This window comes from Microsporum canis, genomic scaffold, assembly GCF_000151145.1.
Source record: "Microsporum canis CBS 113480 supercont1.5 genomic scaffold, whole genome shotgun sequence".
Classification (NCBI taxonomy): Eukaryota; Fungi; Ascomycota; class Eurotiomycetes; order Onygenales; family Arthrodermataceae; genus Microsporum; species Microsporum canis.
The window spans coordinates 1,529,560-1,546,706 of NW_003299165.1; the positions used below are offsets into that span (position 1 = coordinate 1,529,560).

Sequence of the window (17,147 nt, forward strand, 5' to 3'; positions counted from 1 at the left end):
AACTCGCGATGTCGAAAGGTGGAAGAAGTTTGAAAGAAGACTGGAAGAGCGAAGAGAGAAAGAGGAGGAGGAGGAGGAAGACGAAGAAGACGACGAGGAAGAAGAAGGCGGCCCTAGCTTTTTTCGGCTTTCTCTCAGAGCTTACTTAAGAGACTCGGCAGGGTCACCTTTTTTTTTTTCGATATATTTATTATACAGACAAAAGAATAGAGATTTATGACTTGCGTATAAAAAGATGAAGGGAGATAGTTCACTTTCACCTGCATATACAGCGAATGCACGGTACTTGCCCGCTACTTATGACGGTGGCCAGCGTCCAGAGCGACTGGGGGGGAACGCTCGTTGCTTTTGGGCACCCCGTTTGTACATCGTAGTTTGTGTGAGAGAGCGCTGGAGACTCTGGTGGGCTCTCTGGTTTCTTTTCTTATTCCTTATTTCTTTCCATTTATCAAACGGTTGACTGACTATTAGTTGAGCAAGGACTAGTATGTTTAGATCGAACCTAGCCGCAGGATCCAGGAGAAACAGGCGTGATAGAACTAGTTCCTCGTCGATTCTCGTCCACCCCTCCCCCTTCTTTTTACTATATGTAACGACGATGAGCTTAAGAGCAAGATCAGCATCGTCACTTGAAACGCAAGCTCATGGGCAGAATCTGCCAAGGAAGACGGGCATGCGTTGCATCGGGCTAGTTTAGGTGGTCTTGATCACCAGCATATCAGACGACTCTGGCGGTCACTGCGATTGGAACGGAGAACAGGGCAAAAGGAAGAGCAAAAAAAAAAAAGCCTCGCCTCCGCATGGGATGGGGTTGCACTAGACTGGCATCAGAGCAGCCAATGGGACTTCTCCCACATGTCCAAACTCCGAGAGAAGACGGTGAGCTCGCGGTGATGTCTCTCCGTTAACAAGTTTATTTTTTTTGCCTGTGTTGGCGACCAAAGCAGTGACTGTTGTACTCTGTACGGAAAGATATATATTTAACTAACCTTTCTCCATATCTTTTTCTAATATATATGGAGTCCAACAAGCAAACAGCCCACACGTCAGCACCGTTGGAGGTTATCTACCTGACAGGTATGTATGCATGTATACATATGCATTCACTTCCTCCTTCGCAAAACTGGTTGACTGTGCTACCAGATGATTGTACACTGCCCATGGATCATTACCCGATCATGTGCATAGAATCCATAGATTGGGATCTGGACTGTTTGGTGGACTGAACAGCTGTCAAGTGAGCCCTCCACAACGCAGCGAGGGGATGGAAATACGTGCGGAAACTATACCGGATCAGACTAGCTCAGTGTCAGATTGATGAGAAGGGGAACAGGAATTAGCCAGGGAAACAACTTCCCCCCTTTTGCTGGTTGGTCAGCTCCTGGAGACAGATTCTTCCTCCTTTTTCGCACCCCTCGTACTCCGGAAATGGATGTAATCCTGGGATCTTGCAGCTGGCCTTAGCAACAGGGGTGCACGCTTGATTTCCCCATCTCTAGCTTCACTTTTTTATATGTAGTGCCCTTGTCTGTATATAGTGTGAAGCAGTCGAATGGCAGTCTATTGGACAGATGGTGCGACTGCTAGATGGCTCATTGGTTCACAACGGCTGTCTATGTAAGGTTCTTGCGATTAACCTTCCTAGAAGAGTTGTTTCAACAGGTACTTGATACCTAAGAAGGTATTTATAATCCTACGTTGTGCCGCGATCGGATCCTCTGGCAATCTATCGGAAGCGTATCATCTAGATCTACTGTCGATGTACGGAGTATCTAGCGGTTACATGTAATAAAATGCATATTTGCACAACAAGGTACAAACAGGCGTCATATAACGGCCACCCATATCAACATATATAAAGGTCAAAAGCATGTCTAATTCACACAAACCAGCGGCTTCGCCTGCATATATTTCTTCTTATGCCTTCATGTCTTGCTGGAGTGGCACGAGTCACGTGATGCTATCAACTCCTGGCTTGTACACACGATAAGAGTCATCGAGCTGCTTGAGCAAGTTTCACGCCGCGCGAACTCGCAGCAGCCTCCGAGCACCACCATTGCTGTCTCTATGGTTAGAAGGCCGTGACTACAAGCTGCAACGATGACATCTGACCTTACCCCCCAAGTTTTAGAGATCCTCTCCTCAACGGACGAGCCACAGTTGTCAAGTCATGTCTTCCCATCAGCCCCCGCGCAGAGCGTCAAGGCTGCCCTAGACCGTCTCGCGGCAAGGGATATGGTGCAGCAAGAGACGATTGAAAGTGAAGAAGTGTGTCTACTACCTGAGGCTGAAGGTATCGTCGCCAATGGCAGTCACGAAGCAAGAGTCTTCGAGGCAGTCAGCGCTGCCATGGAGGGGTTGAAGATCATTGACCTCCCCGACATTGTTGGAAAGGAGATTGCAAAAGTCGGAACTGGAAATGCATTCAAAAAGGGATGGATTAAAAAGGACAAAGATACGTTGAGGGCAGCCACGGACTCGATAGAGGACACCTCCCGTGAGCAGCTTCTCATCATCCAAAAGACAAAGACACACCCAGATGCCAAAGTCCTTGCTGAGCTGCGAAAGCGGAAGCTTATCAATACCCAGAAATTGTTCGTTTACAAGTTTTGGAAGGGCCCCAAGTACGCCAGAGAGTTTGTAAAGGAGGAGACAGATCTCACCGTGGAAATGCTGGCGGATGGCTCGTGGAAGACAGCAAAGTTAAAAAAATACAATTTCAACGCCAAAGGAGCCATCACTCCAAGTGGTGCCTTGCATCCACTGAATAAAGTCCGCCATGAATTCAGACAGATTTTCTTCGAAATGGGTTTCCAGGAAATGCCCACCAACCGCTACGTTGAGTCTGGCTTCTGGAATTTCGATGCCCTTTTCGTACCCCAGCAACATCCTGCACGAGATCTACAAGATACCTTCTATATCTCCGACCCTGTAAAGGCGGATAAGCCGAGAGCAGACCCGGAAGGCGACATCCACCTATCAAGTTTAAACCTGACAAACCGCTTTGCTTCTTCAAAAGCTCCTCTCAAACCCATAGACTATGAGAAATACTGGAACAATGTCCATGCAGCACATGAGACTGGTTTCAATGGTTCTATCGGCTACCGTTATCCCTGGAGTGCAGATGAATCATTGCGTCTTGTCCTCCGAACTCACACCACCTCTGTCTCCGCTTACATGCTTCAAAAGCTAGCACAAGACCCTCGTCCAGCTCGATACTTTAGTATCGACAAGGTCTTCCGCAATGAAACGCTCGATGCAACTCACCTTGCAGAATTCCAGCAGATCGAAGGTGTAATTGCCGACTTTGGCCTCTCACTTGGCGGTCTGATCGGCTTTATGGAAGTTTTCTTTGCTAAGATGGGTATACATGGCCTACGCTTCAAGCCTGCGTATAACCCTTACACCGAACCCAGTTTGGAGATTTTCGGCTACCACCCCGCGCTCAAGAAATGGGTAGAAATTGGAAATAGCGGTATGTTCAGGCCAGAGATGCTGGAGCCAATGGGCATTCCAAGTGACATGCAGGTTTACGGCTGGGGATTGAGTTTGGAGCGGCCAACGATGATCAAGTGAGTTTCCCAGTTCCCAAGTCCGTGCGAGCTATATGATATGGATATACTTGACGAACCAAACCGTTGCTAATACATTCTTTTACCCCGCGAACAGATACGGTGTGAACAACATTCGAGACTTGGTAGGCCACAAAGTAAACCTGAACTTCGTTGAATCGAATCCTGCCGTGCGGTTAGAGAAGGACTGAAAAGACGCCTTTAGATGAGCTATGTTTATACATGTGCTTTTGATGGCTATTAAACAGATATAATCCTTTACTCTCCATATTGCTCTTGCTCCTTCATAACCTTACTCGAATCATGGGACGATGATACCAGCCTTGTCGAATGGCACCACCGAAATAAATTAAAAAAAAAAAAAAAGGAAAAAGAAAGGACAACCGCCACTGTTACACCTCTGGGGCGTCTTTAAACCGTGTTCTTTAGCCGCTGCAAAACATTAAGATCATGGCAGAATCATTTTTCACACCCTAGAAGAACGATAAAACCCCGAAGAAAAGAAAAGATGAAATAATTGCATGTGATAATCTGTCCTGCCCGTATCTGTGCTCTGACGTGTGGTCTTGACCATCACAGCTCATCAGAAGGCTGCTTTCATTCTCCCGGCATAAGTGATTAACAAAAGTGCTTTTTTGCGAATCGACCTCCTCGTCCATGCTTGGGGAACTGAAATAGTTATTCACATATCTCAATTCGAACGAGAAAGCTGTAGTACCGGTTCATAAGGAAATCGAACGGGAAGATGTAAATGAGAGAAAGTGATATATTAGAAAACGGAAGATAGGATTATTCCACTTTTGCGTTTCCCTCTGGTTTGGTCATCCTATGGAAAGAACATGGCTTGTATAGAGGTTAAGATACGCGTGGTATGGTAATGAGACGGAATATTTTTGAATATTTATATTATATCATTTTTTTGCTCTGTTGTTTCCTCCATTTTTTCTCTAATGGGTTTGCTTTCATCGCATCCTCTCAAAAGAGTAGGCGCCAGAGTCTTCATAACATCCGAATTCCTAAATATCCATTCGCATTCACCGTTGTCCTCATTTCAAGGAAATCGATCTGCATATAAACAGATCAAAGTATCAGTATACGTCCATAAAGCGTCGTTTGTCCGATATTTGTCCGGTTTGCACCGACTTTTCCTTCAAGGGGGCGGTCGGGGTATAGGTACCATTTGACATCTAAAACACGATTTCTCTCCTCCCGCTTATCGGCTTGCGCTCCAGACATTCTTCAAGAATCCATCCCTCTGGGCCAAACGGTTCAAGCTGTCGTCACCCTCACCCATAGCGCGTACGAATCCGGACAGAGCATAGACCTGGTTTTCGCCGGTGTATCGGCCATTCTCATCAACCTTAGCAATGCTAATTTGAACGGAAGCGTGATCCTTGGCCTTGATAATGCGGTTGGTGGCACTGCACTTGCGTGGGACGTAGCTATTTCACACGGATTTTCATTAGCATCCGCAAGGGCAATATATTCCATTTCTTGTTCGATGTTTTATAAGGTTTCTGTTGGAGAGAGAGACTTGTGCGTACAGATCGACGATTTCGCCCTTCTCGTTTTCCATTTTGGCGGATTAGACGTGGGTGTATCTGCGGGAGAAAGGGTTGATCGGAGGTAGAGACGAAGGGAGGCGGAATCGTATGTTTCTTCTCTTGTCGATGTCTTGATGGCTTTTTGCTGGTTTGGCGCGAGAAGTAAATATCACTTTTTTTTTGATTGTGGGTCATGTGATCTCGTAGAAATATTAGGTTTGGAGACATCAAAGTTATGGAGAAAAAAGGAGAAGAAGAAACGGAAGAAACGAATATTTAAACGTATCAACAACTCTTTTAATGTCTGGACTGGTTGAATCCTCTGTTATCTGGTTATGCTCTAGATCTAGGGTGTAAATCTCAAGATATATACAAGAATTTGGAGAGTTCGATTCCATAACGGTGACGATATATACACACCAGTTAGGACTAGAGCGAGCTCTTACGACCCTCTAGATGGGCTTCAACCTCACTGAGCCATCGCACTTCTACTCCTCTCGGTCCTTCTTTCTTGAATTCCACAAGAATGACTCTATCTGGATCACCTCTCTTCTCAGTCTTTTGTAATTCTTTACCCGGATAATTTAAATCCATAATCAACCTGCCATCAGGCATGCTTCCTAGCGGCCGCGGTGAGATGAACTTATGAGTCCAAGCGGGTGTACCCGAGTGAATGAATTTGACCAATTCTTCTCGTCGTTTGGACGACTCTTCAGCTGAGATTGGTACCCTTTCACCCACCCTTTCGAGAAACTGTGTAACGAAGCTCAGTAATAGCACCTGGGGAGGAAACATGATAATCTCATTTGCCTTTGCGCGTCGTAGCCACTCTGACGCAGGTAGGAATTGTGCTTCCGTAACTTCAATTCCGCCATCCGAGGTGGGCACTTGGGCTTCTTCACTGTTCAGCCCCTGGTCTGTAATGTCATTGCTGCCGGCGTCATTTGTGGGAGGGAGAAAGTATAGGTACATCTGTGTCGTGAAGCGGCGAGCATTTACGGAGGGTGTTATCCAATGTGAAAATGGTATAAGGGGTTCTGCATATGTTCTCATTAACATAACCTTCTACCCCGAGACACGATCATGAACAAGAATCCTACCTGTATCTGGCGCAGCGTCGGCATCAACGCTCTTTAACCACTTCTCAAACGTAATCTCGTTTCTATGTATGGCATGTCGACCTTCCTCTCGCTCCGCTGGGCTAAGTCTCACCATACGACCAGTGCTCTTGTTCCTCGCAAGCAGTATACCACTCTCCTCGAACATTTCGCGAATTGCAGCTCGTCTATAGTGAACTCCATCGTCGTGACTGTCCGGGTGACCTGCTGAGGGAAAATCGCCGTCCTGAGAAGATATATTTCCGCCTGGGAATACATGCGCCGAGGGGAACGAGGAGGACGTTTTTACTCGGTGAAGCAGTAGGACTTCGTTCTCGGGTGATATGAGTATGATACTAATCAACTGTTAGTGAACACGGCGTTTATTTCCCCATTATCGGCGGGAGTTTTACCTCGAGCTCGGACGTGGGATTTTATAGTCGATTGCTGGTTTCTTGTCATCACTTGAAGTCATTGGTTTTCGATACTGCGGTATTATGCGAACACTGGAATAGGGTACTCTTCGCGTATAATTAATCGTATTTCTCCCTTTATATCGTATTGGGCTGCTTAACACTGAGCCCACTGAATAAACGTTTGGTCGTTCCAGCGCCGGGATAGTGGACAGGGAGCTACACTGTCGTGATATAGAAGAGAGGGCAAGTATAGGATGGAAACGGTGGACCGCGCGGAAGTGGCATCCAGCTAGGAGGCTGGCCATCGTTATATGGCTAGTAGTGTTTGCTTGTACCTGTGATAGTGTTTGGTGGCGGAGGGAAAGAAGCGCGAGTCTATTTGCCCCGAGGTTGCTTATCATAGCCGACAGCCGGGATGATCATTAAATATTCAAAGAGCAGCTTAAAAATTGTTCTCTCGATTGTGTAAGATGAGATAAACTACTGATAATGACACAAGTAAAGAAACTAAGGGATAAATGGTGAAATTGAATTAGTTTCTGTCATCAGCTGCATAACTATCGTTTGAGGAACTCATAAGGAGGGTAAACTTTTTAGTAGCTGACCATTAGGCCAACTGAGATGCCAAACCACCCGGTACAACACCGTTTTAAACTCCTGAAGTTTCGCCAGTAACTGAAATATCATATCAAGAAGATATGAGGTTAATAGGAAAGTAGGGTAAGGCCTTTTTAAGAGTACAGCTTCTTGTCGTATGTGTGTAGACCGTGGACGTTTCCTTCAGCTTGGGCGCTGGTAGTTCGTACCTCGAAGCGGACAGTTCCCTTCGCAACACCATCATGTAATTCTCGCAAGCTCTTGACGCCCATATCCTGGAACGAGTGCTGGACACCGGCAATAAGATATGGAACGAATTTGGTGACAGATCCACGATCTAGAACGGAGCCAGATACACCCTGGGCAACGAGCAGGCTGTCTTTCTCAGAGAAATACCTGGCAGTACCAGCAGTGCTCTTGCTTCCGCTGGTGCTGCCGCCAGCCTTCTTTTCTTCCATGGCATCAATGCTACCCATACCACGGTAGGCCTTGACGAGTTGGCCCTCACGGCTGACAAAGTATTGGCCTGGAGACTCAGTGGTACCGGCTAACAGACCACCCATCATGACAGTGGAAGCACCCATAGCAAGGGCCTTGACAATGTGGCCCACGTTCTGGACACCACCGTCGGCGATGCAAGGAACTCCAAAGCGAGAAGCGAATTCGGTCACGCTGTGGACAGCAGCCGCCTGTGGTCTGCCGACTGCCATGACTTCTTGGGTGATGCAGGCGCTACCACTGCCCATGCCAATTCTCAGGCCATCGGCACCGGCTGCGATGAGGGACGCGGCTTGTTCACGAGTTACAACGTTACCTGCAATGACGTCGATTCCGGGGTGCGTAGCCTTGATGTGTTTGATCATCTCGATTTGGTACATACTGTTACCTTGGCTGCTGTCGAGAACAACGACATCAAGGCCAGCCTCAACTAGCTTTTGGAGTCTATCCTTGTCCGCGGGACGAGTGCCGATGGAAGCAGCGCAGATGAGTTGCTTTGAGTCCGGAAGCTTAGAAGCCAATGGATAATGAAGGTTCTTCATTAGATCAGAGCGAGAGAGGAGAGAAACGATGTTTCCTGCCTCGTCAACAATTGGGAGCTTTCCCTTCTTGGAGGCACGGAGGACTTCATTGGCTTCCGCCAAAGTGGTGCCTGCAGGGGCAGTTACAAGGTCGGTGGACATGACGGCAGTAACTGGGTCACTCATCTCAGGGTGGAATTGGATGTCTCTGCTGGTGACAATACCAACCAGTTTTGAGCGAAGATCTCCATTCTCTAGGTTTCCACGTTTAGTCAGTAAATTTATTCAATATGTATCAATTTAAAGTGACAAATGCATGAAAAACAGGAAGTCTCAGATAATAGATCTATTTCTCTCCAGGGCGACTTTCGTCGCGTTGCAGTTGAACGAAAGTTGTTGATAAGATGGAAAACATCATTGGAACGCAGGGAATATTAATACTAATAAGAGAAATTAACTCACCAGTCACAGGAAATCCACCGAATCCCCACTTCTGCTTCAACTCCTTGACCTCCGCGACTGTGGTCTTGGGAGAGATGACGACTGGGTCGAGGATAAACCCGTTCTCATATCGTTTCACCTTCCTGACCATCTCAGCCTGCTCATCTGCAGAGCAGTTATGGTGAATGACTCCGAGGCCTCCCAGGAGGGCCATGTGGATAGCCATGGAATGTTCCGTGACAGTATCCATGGGAGAGGAGAGCAGAGGTACATTCAAAGAGATGCGCTTGGTCACAGGCGACTGCAGGGTCACATCAGACGCAGGGAATCCTATCAATCAAGAAAAAGGATTGTACAGTTAGCCCCTTATCCTGTCTTTTTATAGATGTAGATGTTGCTCAGAGAGGTTGGCTCATACCAATATATCCAGGTAGGACCAGGAAGTCATTATAGGTCAGAGCCCCACGCTTGTTTGAGTCAAGCAACTCCTTTATATCCAGGCCATCTCCAGACGTATATTCCGTTTTCAGGACGTCCAGGGCCTTGGAGCAATCGACAAACTCGGTCCTTCCACCCAGCGAGGTCACGGTGCGGGCGCTGTGCGCATCTCCGTTGGAAAGAGGCATTGCTGCTGGTGATAAGATCTATATATCTGCCTAAGAGTACTCGACGAACAGAATGAACAACCGTCAACAGCGTCTAGGGGGAAAAAACGTCCTGTTGGCGGGGAGAAATCTCTTTTCCCAAGGGAAGAAAAGAGAAAAAACCCGAAGAAAAAAAAAATCCAACAAAGATTTTGAGGATTTAAAGAATATTTTCTGCTTGTGGGGCGTGATGACTAAGCTCGCATACAGATCGTACGATGAAGTAAATGTTGTAGATTATAGAAAGACGTAGATAGATGTAGACATATATAAGACAGATGTAGCCTGGATATAAGCACTAGATGCGGATGGTACTAGATTGATACTATTAAATATATGTAAATAGATATCAGGTGTTTCATAGCTTCTACAGAGGATGGCGGTTAGAGATATGATGTTGGAACCGGTGTTCGGCCAGCGTATCGGAGCACCTCTGGCAGTCCCCATTTTCGCATCCACTCACATCCCATTATGTTCTCAATCGTGGATCTTTTGCTTGGCTCAAGGACTAACATCGACTTTATCATATCACAGAACGCATTCTCCTCCTCCACTAAAAAGGTATCAAACCTCTTCCTCTCCCTTAGGTTGTATATATATTCCGTGAACCGTTGGATCCAGTTCCTGGTACTATTACCGTACCACTGACGGAGATTTTCTTTCACATTTTTGCGTCCATATTCGTCAAACCAATTACTTCTTTCTTCCCACTCACTCCACCTCCTGTATCCAGGGGTGCGCCATCCTCACGAACAACTTGCTCTTTCGCTGGTTCACCGGTTCTGGCATGCAGCTGCTTAATCGTCATGTCTTGCATCTCGAGCGGCAGGGAGATGGAGAAGTCGGTGATACGCAGCATCCGTGACCAAACACCGATGCGTGACATTTGGCCCAGAGAATGTAAAAGAGTCAAGCACTTTCTGTGGAGTATTCCGCCCAGAGAGCTCGGATTTAGCTCTAGGTAACTGTGAAAGAACCTGTATCTCATGAGCGATAACATATCGACCTGAACAAAATTCGTCTCCAATCGTGACTGGATAGTAACCTCCAGGAATATAATAGTCCAAGCGCTCAACTTCTTCCACAAATTTGTACCGGACTCTGCTGGGTTCTATGCGTGTTATAATACGTCTTTGCGCCTGTGAAATAGAGTGCCAAGTCTGTTGATAGGGCAGTAGAAACGCGTTGCTGGCTCGAACGGCCATAGTGCGTGCGTACAGCATGCAACGAGATTAATCCTTACTTTATTATACTCTTCTTATATCTATTATTTAGTACTCTTCTTAATTTCTATATTTCCTTTCTATTATTTAACTACTCTCTCTCTCTCTCTCTCTTTCTCTCTTATTTATTTCCTATAATTAATAAATTACTAACTCTCTATTACAGAGGTTAGATACTATATTTAAATTTCTTATCTTTAATAGATAACTAATAGAATATAGCCTAACTTTAGACTAGTCTAAGTAGTAAACTTATTATAGTTGTTGACTATATAGGAGTATAATGAAGAAGAATAATAATAATACTAGTCAAAGAATACACGTGACTAATCAAGATGTGACATACGCTAGTCCCCTTTTGGTAACATGTTTTCCTTCATCACTTTTTTTCCCCCTCGCGAGTCAACAAAAAAAGAAGAACAAACAAGCAACGAAGCCACGAAGCCACGAAGCAACGAAGCAACGAAGCAACGGATGCAAGATATAAGAGAGAAAATACTATAGACTGTGGCATATAGCCCTAGCATCGTTTCCTCCCAGCAAGCTCACCTGCTGTTGTTCACATCAGTCGCATTCCACCACCACACGCTATTCTCGCATAATTAATATCCCTGGACCTGCACGGAGAGCATGGGACGCTATGCTTAGGCCTCAAAAGGGCGTCTGTTTTGATATTGCATCTTCACACACCTCGCGCTGTCAGTGATGTCCTCACCCAATCCTCCCTCGCTCAGGAGAAGAGGTCAGTCCGAGCTGGCGCCAGCGTCATACGGCCCTCTGCGGCATGGATCAACTGCTTCCACAAACTCCTCGCTATACTCAATGTCAACCAATTCCTATGTGCCCAGTCGAACGAGCACTGTCTCGTCACACGCGCCCAGTGATTTCATGCCAGAGACTCCTGAGCGCAAGATAGACCATCGTGGGCGGTTGGGGAGTTTCGATACACAGCCCAGCGCTGGTGAGACCTATGGTAGCATTCGTCGCTCTTTACGCCCACTACCACAGGCTCCCAACAGCACTCCGCCAAAAGCGAGGCCTTCTTCTTCATGCCATGGACGAAGTCAGACTATAGGTGGTTTCGTGCCACAACCGGACTTTACCTCTCCCTACTCAAAGCCACTGCGCAGTCCAACACCTGAGTTTACATCACCTTTCTCAAAATCATTAAATAGTCCGTCGCAAGACAGCGCCAACTCCATCATTAAAGAGCAAGATGAGCCTGTTGAACCACGGACGCAGAGTGTGCGCCGTTCACACCACTCCCGTACACAGTCCACTCCCCACGCGCCATCTTTGCAGACTTCATTCACAGCACCGGAGCTTCAAACCTTCAAAAAATCGACAACTGGCCACCTCAGGACACTCTCACAGATCGCTCAAAGTGATAGTGATGAGTTTGCCATAGCCACGGCTTCCCCTTCCGTTGTGGGCCTACAAGGACGCCGCCGGCTCAAACGTGCCGACTCGGTTCGCGCTGGCCCAAAATCGAATGCTACGTCGAGACCAACAGGTGTGTCTGCTTGGACCGCGTCAAACTGGATGGATAAGCAGCGTCGTTTCTTACAGGCCTATGAGTATTTATGCCATATCGGAGAAGCCAAAGAATGGATCGAAGACGTCATACAGAAACCCATTCCACCTATCGTCCAGCTTGAGGAGGCACTACGCGATGGAGTTACTTTGGCTGAACTTGTTCAAGCGTTATACCCACACCGCACCTTTCGAATATTTTACAGCCCAAAACTCCAATTCCGACATTCCGACAACATTGCACTATTCTTCCGCTTCTTGGACGAAATTGAACTTCCGGAAGTTTTTAGATTCGAGCTGATAGATCTTTACGAAAGGAAAAATATACCTAAAGTTATACACTGCATTCACGCTCTGTCATGGCTATTATTTAAGAATGGTGTTGTGGACTTTCGCATTGGCAACCTTGTAGGGCAATTAGAATTCGAACACCATGAACTGGAGCAAACACAACGCGGCCTTGACCAGGCTGGTGTCCCAATGCCTAGTTTCTCAGGCATGGGCGCCAAGTTTGGAGCTGAACCTGAACCTGAGCCGGAACCAGAACCTGTTGAGACAGAAGAGGAGAGGATCGCTAGGGAATTGAACGAAAACGAAACTTCGATATCAGATATACAAACACAAGCGAGAGGAGCACTCCTTAGGTTGCGGCTTGGAGAACTAATGCAAGAACTGTGGGGCCAGGAACACTTGTTAATAGATCTCCAGTCCAGGATACGCGGCGACTGGGCCAGACAAATAGCTGAGTATAGACTTGGCATGCAAAAGTTTGCTACGGACCTACAGTCAGCTGCTCGAGGATTCATAATTCGATTAAGACAGAAGAAGGACCAATCCTGGTGCAAAGCAGCGGAACAGCATATCCTACAATTTCAGTCCTTAGTTCGAGCCAAAAAGGCAAAATCTGAAGTCCAGCTCCTACATACCCTGGCACGTAAGGAAGAACATGGAATTAAGAGTTTCCAAGCTGCCATTCGTGGTGCTCTTGCAAGGAAGCATGAAAATGACCGGTATGAAGAGACAAAAGATGCTGAAGGCGCAATTCAAGCATTTCAATCAGCGATTAGAGGAATGTTGTTACGACGGACAGTGCATCTAGATAAAGGTTGTCTTGAAACGAAAGCCGCGGCTGTCACTGACATACAGTCAATTGTTCGTGCAATGGTTACCCGTAACAGGATACAGGGCGAAAAGGCTATGCTGGCTAGTTTTAGCCCGAAATGGCTGAAAATACAATCAGCCGTTCGAGCAAATGCTACGCGTAGCAAGGTAGAAGAAGACAAGGCCATGTTAGCCAAATTTACCCCAAATTGGTTGAATATTCAGTCAATCGTTCGAGCAAATGCTATTCGCAGCAGGGTAGAGGGGGATAAAACCATGTTGACTAAATTTATCCCCAATTGGTTGGATCTTCAGTCAATCGTTCGAGCAAATGCTACTCGTAGCAGGGTAGAAAGTGACAAAGCTATATTGGCCAGATTTAACCCTAATTGGTTGGATCTTCAGTCAATTATACGTGCAAATGCATCACGTAGCAAAATAGAAGGGGAGAGGGCGATGTTGGCAAATTTTAGTCCCAATTGGTTGGATCTTCAATCCATTTCACGAGCAATTGCAGTAAGAAGAAAGATTGAGGAGACAAAGAAAGAATTCAGCATCCACGAGGCGTCCATCACTGACCTACAGGGGTTCATTCGGGGACAACTGCTTCGTGCCAATATCGAAGCCTGCAAGAGTGCTCTTGTCGCTAGCACAGATAACATTACTTCGATCCAGAGCAGCGTGCGAGGTTTCTTACTACGGCAGGCCCAAATCAGAGATATGGAAGCTCTGCTAGAAGATAATGAGATCATTTCTCGTTTGCAGGGTCTTGCACGAGCAGCTATGCTACGAATAGATGTTGGAGATCTCTTATCTGAGCTAGACGCTTTCACGAATGAAATTACCCAGCTCCAAGCTCTATCGCGAGCGGTGCTAGTCAGAGCCGATGTCGACAATGTTTTAGGTGAGCTAGAGGCGGAGGAAGACATGGTCATGGAACTCCAATCCCTTGCTCGGGCAAGCATGGTGCGCCAACACTTTGCGGAAAAGCAACGGTTTTATCGCGAAAACATGGAGAAAGTTATCAAAGTCCAAAGCTTTGTAAGAGGTAAGATACAAGGACAAGCATACAAGAGCCTCACGAGTGGAAAGAATCCTCCAGTTGGAACAATCAAGGGCTTCGTTCACCTGTTGAACGATAGCGACTTTGACTTCGACGAAGAACTTGAATTTGAGAGATTGAGAAAGACAGTCGTTCAACAGGTGCGACAAAATGAGATGGCAGATCAGTATATCACCCAATTAGACATCAAGATTGCTCTTCTTGTGAAGAACAAAATTACCCTTGATGAGGTTATCAAACACCAAAAACACTTTGGTGGGCACGTTGGTACCGTCCTGTCGAATTCTGATATTGCTTCCAAGGATCCGTTTGATCTAAAGGCCCTGAATAAGACATCGCGAAAGAAACTGGAACATTACCAGGAGTTGTTCTTCATTCTTCAGACCCAGCCACAGTATCTGGCTAGAGTTTTCCGGCGGCTGCGAGAACAGGCTGTTTCCGAGCGTGACTGTGATAGGATAAAACATCTTGTCATGGGCTTATTCGGTTACTCTCAGAAGAGGCGTGAGGAGTACTACTTAATCAAACTTATTGTACGATCGGTGAAGGAAGAAATAGATCACTCAGCTTCTCTACAGGATTATATTCGATGCAATGCCTTCTGGACCAAGCTGCTGGCTGCCTATATCAAAACACCCCGGGACAGGAAGTTCACCAAAGACCTATTTGGTCCCCTTGTCAAAGAAGCCATCATCGATAACGTTGATCTCGACTTAGAGAGCGATCCCATGCAAATTTATCGCTCCGCTATTAACAACGAGGAGCTGCGCACAGGGAAACGAAGTCGGCGCAGGCCAGATGTTCCTAGAGAAGAGGCAATCAGAGATCCAGAGACAAGAGAAACTTTCATCCGCCATCTTCAAGATCTTCGTGACATCGTTGACCAAGTTTTAGCTTTGTTGGAAGATTCATTACATCGTTTGCCATTTGGAATACGGTTCATTGCCCAACAGATGTACGAACAATTACTGGCTAAATATGAAGAAGAAGACAGAGGGTATATTCTCCAGCTAGTCGGACAATGGGTATGGAAGAGTTATCTACAACCCGCTCTTTTGGACCCAGAAAGATCAGGTGTTGTGGAACGTGCTTTGACGCAGGAGCAGAAGAGGAACCTGGGAGAAATTGGTAAAGTTATGGGCCAAGCTGCCTCCGGAAGACTCTTTGGCGCCGAGAATGTCTACCTCCAGCCACTGAACACTTATATCGGTGAATCCATACAGCGGCTTGGTGGAATATGGGGAAATAGTGAGTGTAACCGTTGCTGAAATGTCTGATAACCTTTTCTAACATTATCTGTAGTCATCACCGTCCAAGATGCCGAAGCATTCTTTGATATCAATGAGTACAATGACTTGTATGCCAAGACAAAGCCAACTCTATACATCAAAATGTCCGACATCTTCTCGATTCATCAGCTTATTGCTGCTGAAGCCCCGTATATTTGTACTAGCCCTGAGGATACCCTTCGAGAAGTCATACGTGATCTTGGAAGTGTGAAGAGCAACGAAAATGAGCTCTTAAGCGTCAGCTCCTCCGAGATTAGTCTTACGTTAACTCCCAAGCTGCATAACATGGAGGGTAAATAAAACATACTCCTACGAAAATTTTGAGGTAACGTGCTAATTCTGTATTATAGATCCAGATGCTGAAATCAAAGCTCTCCTGGTTGAAACAAAACGCTGTATCCTATACATTATTCGAGTTCAATCCGGTGCTAATCTTTTAGAGATTCTTGTTACACCACCAAGCATTGAGGATGAAGAACGATGGGCAGATCTTGTCCGCGACGAGCTGTCGACCGGTAATCGAAAACGTGGCGCCTACTCGGATACCAATACACTAATTGATATCGGTGCTATGTCATACACCGAATTGAAACGGACAGCGCTCCAAAATATTGTTGAGCTCGAGAAGGCTGGAAGAATCAGCCGGCATAATCAGTATCAAGATCTGCTGAATGAAATCGCCGTCGATATCAGGACCAAACATCGGCGCAGAATTCAGCGACAGCGAGAGCTTGAAAATGTCCGCTTAACCCTGGACCGACTGAATGACCAATCCAGCTATCTTGAAGTACAATTAAAGACGTACAATGACTATATCGAACAAGCTATGATCACGCTACAAAATAAGAAAGGGAAGAAACGATTCCTAATGCCATTCACGAAACAATGGGACCATGAACGGGAACTTCAACGATCAGGCCGTGTTTTCAAGTTTGGCTCCTACAAATACTCCGCCCGCAACCTTGCGGATAAGGGAGTTCTTGTTCACTGGAAAGGCTACACGGAACGACAATGGGACCGTGTCGATCTAACGATCTCAAGCAATGCAGTTGGTATCTTCACGATTGATGGGAGCAGTGGCAACATGATGGTTCCTGGAGCAAATGCACAGGTTCCACTAGATGACCTGCTGCAGGCCCAGTTCAACAACACGCAGTTTATGGATTTGTTTGAGGACCAGTTACGCGTCAACGTCAACCTGTTCCTGCATCTAATCATGAGGAAATTTTACAATGAATAAACCAATCGCATTGGTGGGTCTGGGCGATTATCTTCTTCTTCGTCTCCTCCTCCTCCTCCTTCTTACCCTCCCTTTATCGTTTGTCACTTTATCACTTTTAACTCCCTTTTGTTGATGTTTTCTTCCGATTCCCCCTTAAGTTCCTTTCGGTGTTTTCTATACTCTCGACGGTGCAGGATGGGCGGTCTAATGATGGTCGCTGCCTACGTTTATCTTATTTCTTTTGTTTTATGATTCTCAAGATATCGCCTTTCCTTGCATCCTGCATAAATCTAGTTCCGTTACGAGGCTTTATGATTATGGACTCGACATTCGTTTCTTGTATGCTAGCAATTTGGTCTCTACCCCCTTTTTTCTGCGCTGCATGG

The 17,147-nt window shown here is 46.3% G+C and overlaps 6 protein-coding genes across 6 annotated transcripts; 2 read left to right on the forward strand and 4 right to left on the reverse strand.

Moving 5' to 3' along the window:
• Window positions 1-2,036: 2,036 nt before the first annotated feature.
• Window positions 2,037-3,763, forward strand: MCYG_05660 (phenylalanyl-tRNA synthetase alpha chain; the record flags this gene model as incomplete). The annotated part of the gene is made up of 2 exons (XM_002845745.1): window positions 2,037-3,572; window positions 3,670-3,763. The coding sequence occupies 2 exons, from the start codon at window positions 2,101-2,103 to the stop codon at window positions 3,761-3,763; spliced, it is 1,566 nt and encodes a 521-aa protein (XP_002845791.1).
• A 982-nt stretch (window positions 3,764-4,745) lies between these two features.
• Window positions 4,746-5,166, reverse strand: MCYG_05661 (40S ribosomal protein S21; the record flags this gene model as incomplete). The annotated part of the gene is made up of 2 exons (XM_002845746.1): window positions 4,746-5,014; window positions 5,117-5,166. The coding sequence occupies 2 exons, from the start codon at window positions 5,146-5,148 to the stop codon at window positions 4,786-4,788; spliced, it is 261 nt and encodes an 86-aa protein (XP_002845792.1).
• Window positions 5,167-5,545: 379 nt separating this feature from the next.
• On the reverse strand, window positions 5,546-6,688 carry MCYG_05662 (conserved hypothetical protein; the record flags this gene model as incomplete). The annotated part of the gene is made up of 3 exons (XM_002845747.1): window positions 5,546-6,153; window positions 6,217-6,569; window positions 6,627-6,688. 3 exons carry the CDS (start codon window positions 6,686-6,688, stop codon window positions 5,546-5,548), a joined length of 1,023 nt encoding a protein of 340 aa, XP_002845793.1.
• Window positions 6,689-7,360: 672 nt separating this feature from the next.
• On the reverse strand, window positions 7,361-9,312 carry MCYG_05663 (inosine-5'-monophosphate dehydrogenase; the record flags this gene model as incomplete). The annotated part of the gene is made up of 3 exons (XM_002845748.1): window positions 7,361-8,499; window positions 8,708-9,016; window positions 9,105-9,312. 3 exons carry the CDS (start codon window positions 9,310-9,312, stop codon window positions 7,361-7,363), a joined length of 1,656 nt encoding a protein of 551 aa, XP_002845794.1.
• A 63-nt stretch (window positions 9,313-9,375) lies between these two features.
• On the reverse strand, window positions 9,376-10,553 carry MCYG_05664 (conserved hypothetical protein; the record flags this gene model as incomplete). Its single annotated transcript, XM_002845749.1, has 4 exons — window positions 9,376-9,507; window positions 9,580-9,712; window positions 9,754-10,040; window positions 10,146-10,553. 4 exons carry the CDS (start codon window positions 10,551-10,553, stop codon window positions 9,376-9,378), a joined length of 960 nt encoding a protein of 319 aa, XP_002845795.1.
• A 705-nt stretch (window positions 10,554-11,258) lies between these two features.
• MCYG_05665 (ras GTPase-activating-like protein rng2) lies at window positions 11,259-16,779 on the forward strand (the record flags this gene model as incomplete). The annotated part of the gene is made up of 3 exons (XM_002845750.1): window positions 11,259-15,498; window positions 15,553-15,831; window positions 15,890-16,779. The coding sequence occupies 3 exons, from the start codon at window positions 11,259-11,261 to the stop codon at window positions 16,777-16,779; spliced, it is 5,409 nt and encodes a 1,802-aa protein (XP_002845796.1).
• Window positions 16,780-17,147: the final 368 nt, after the last annotated feature.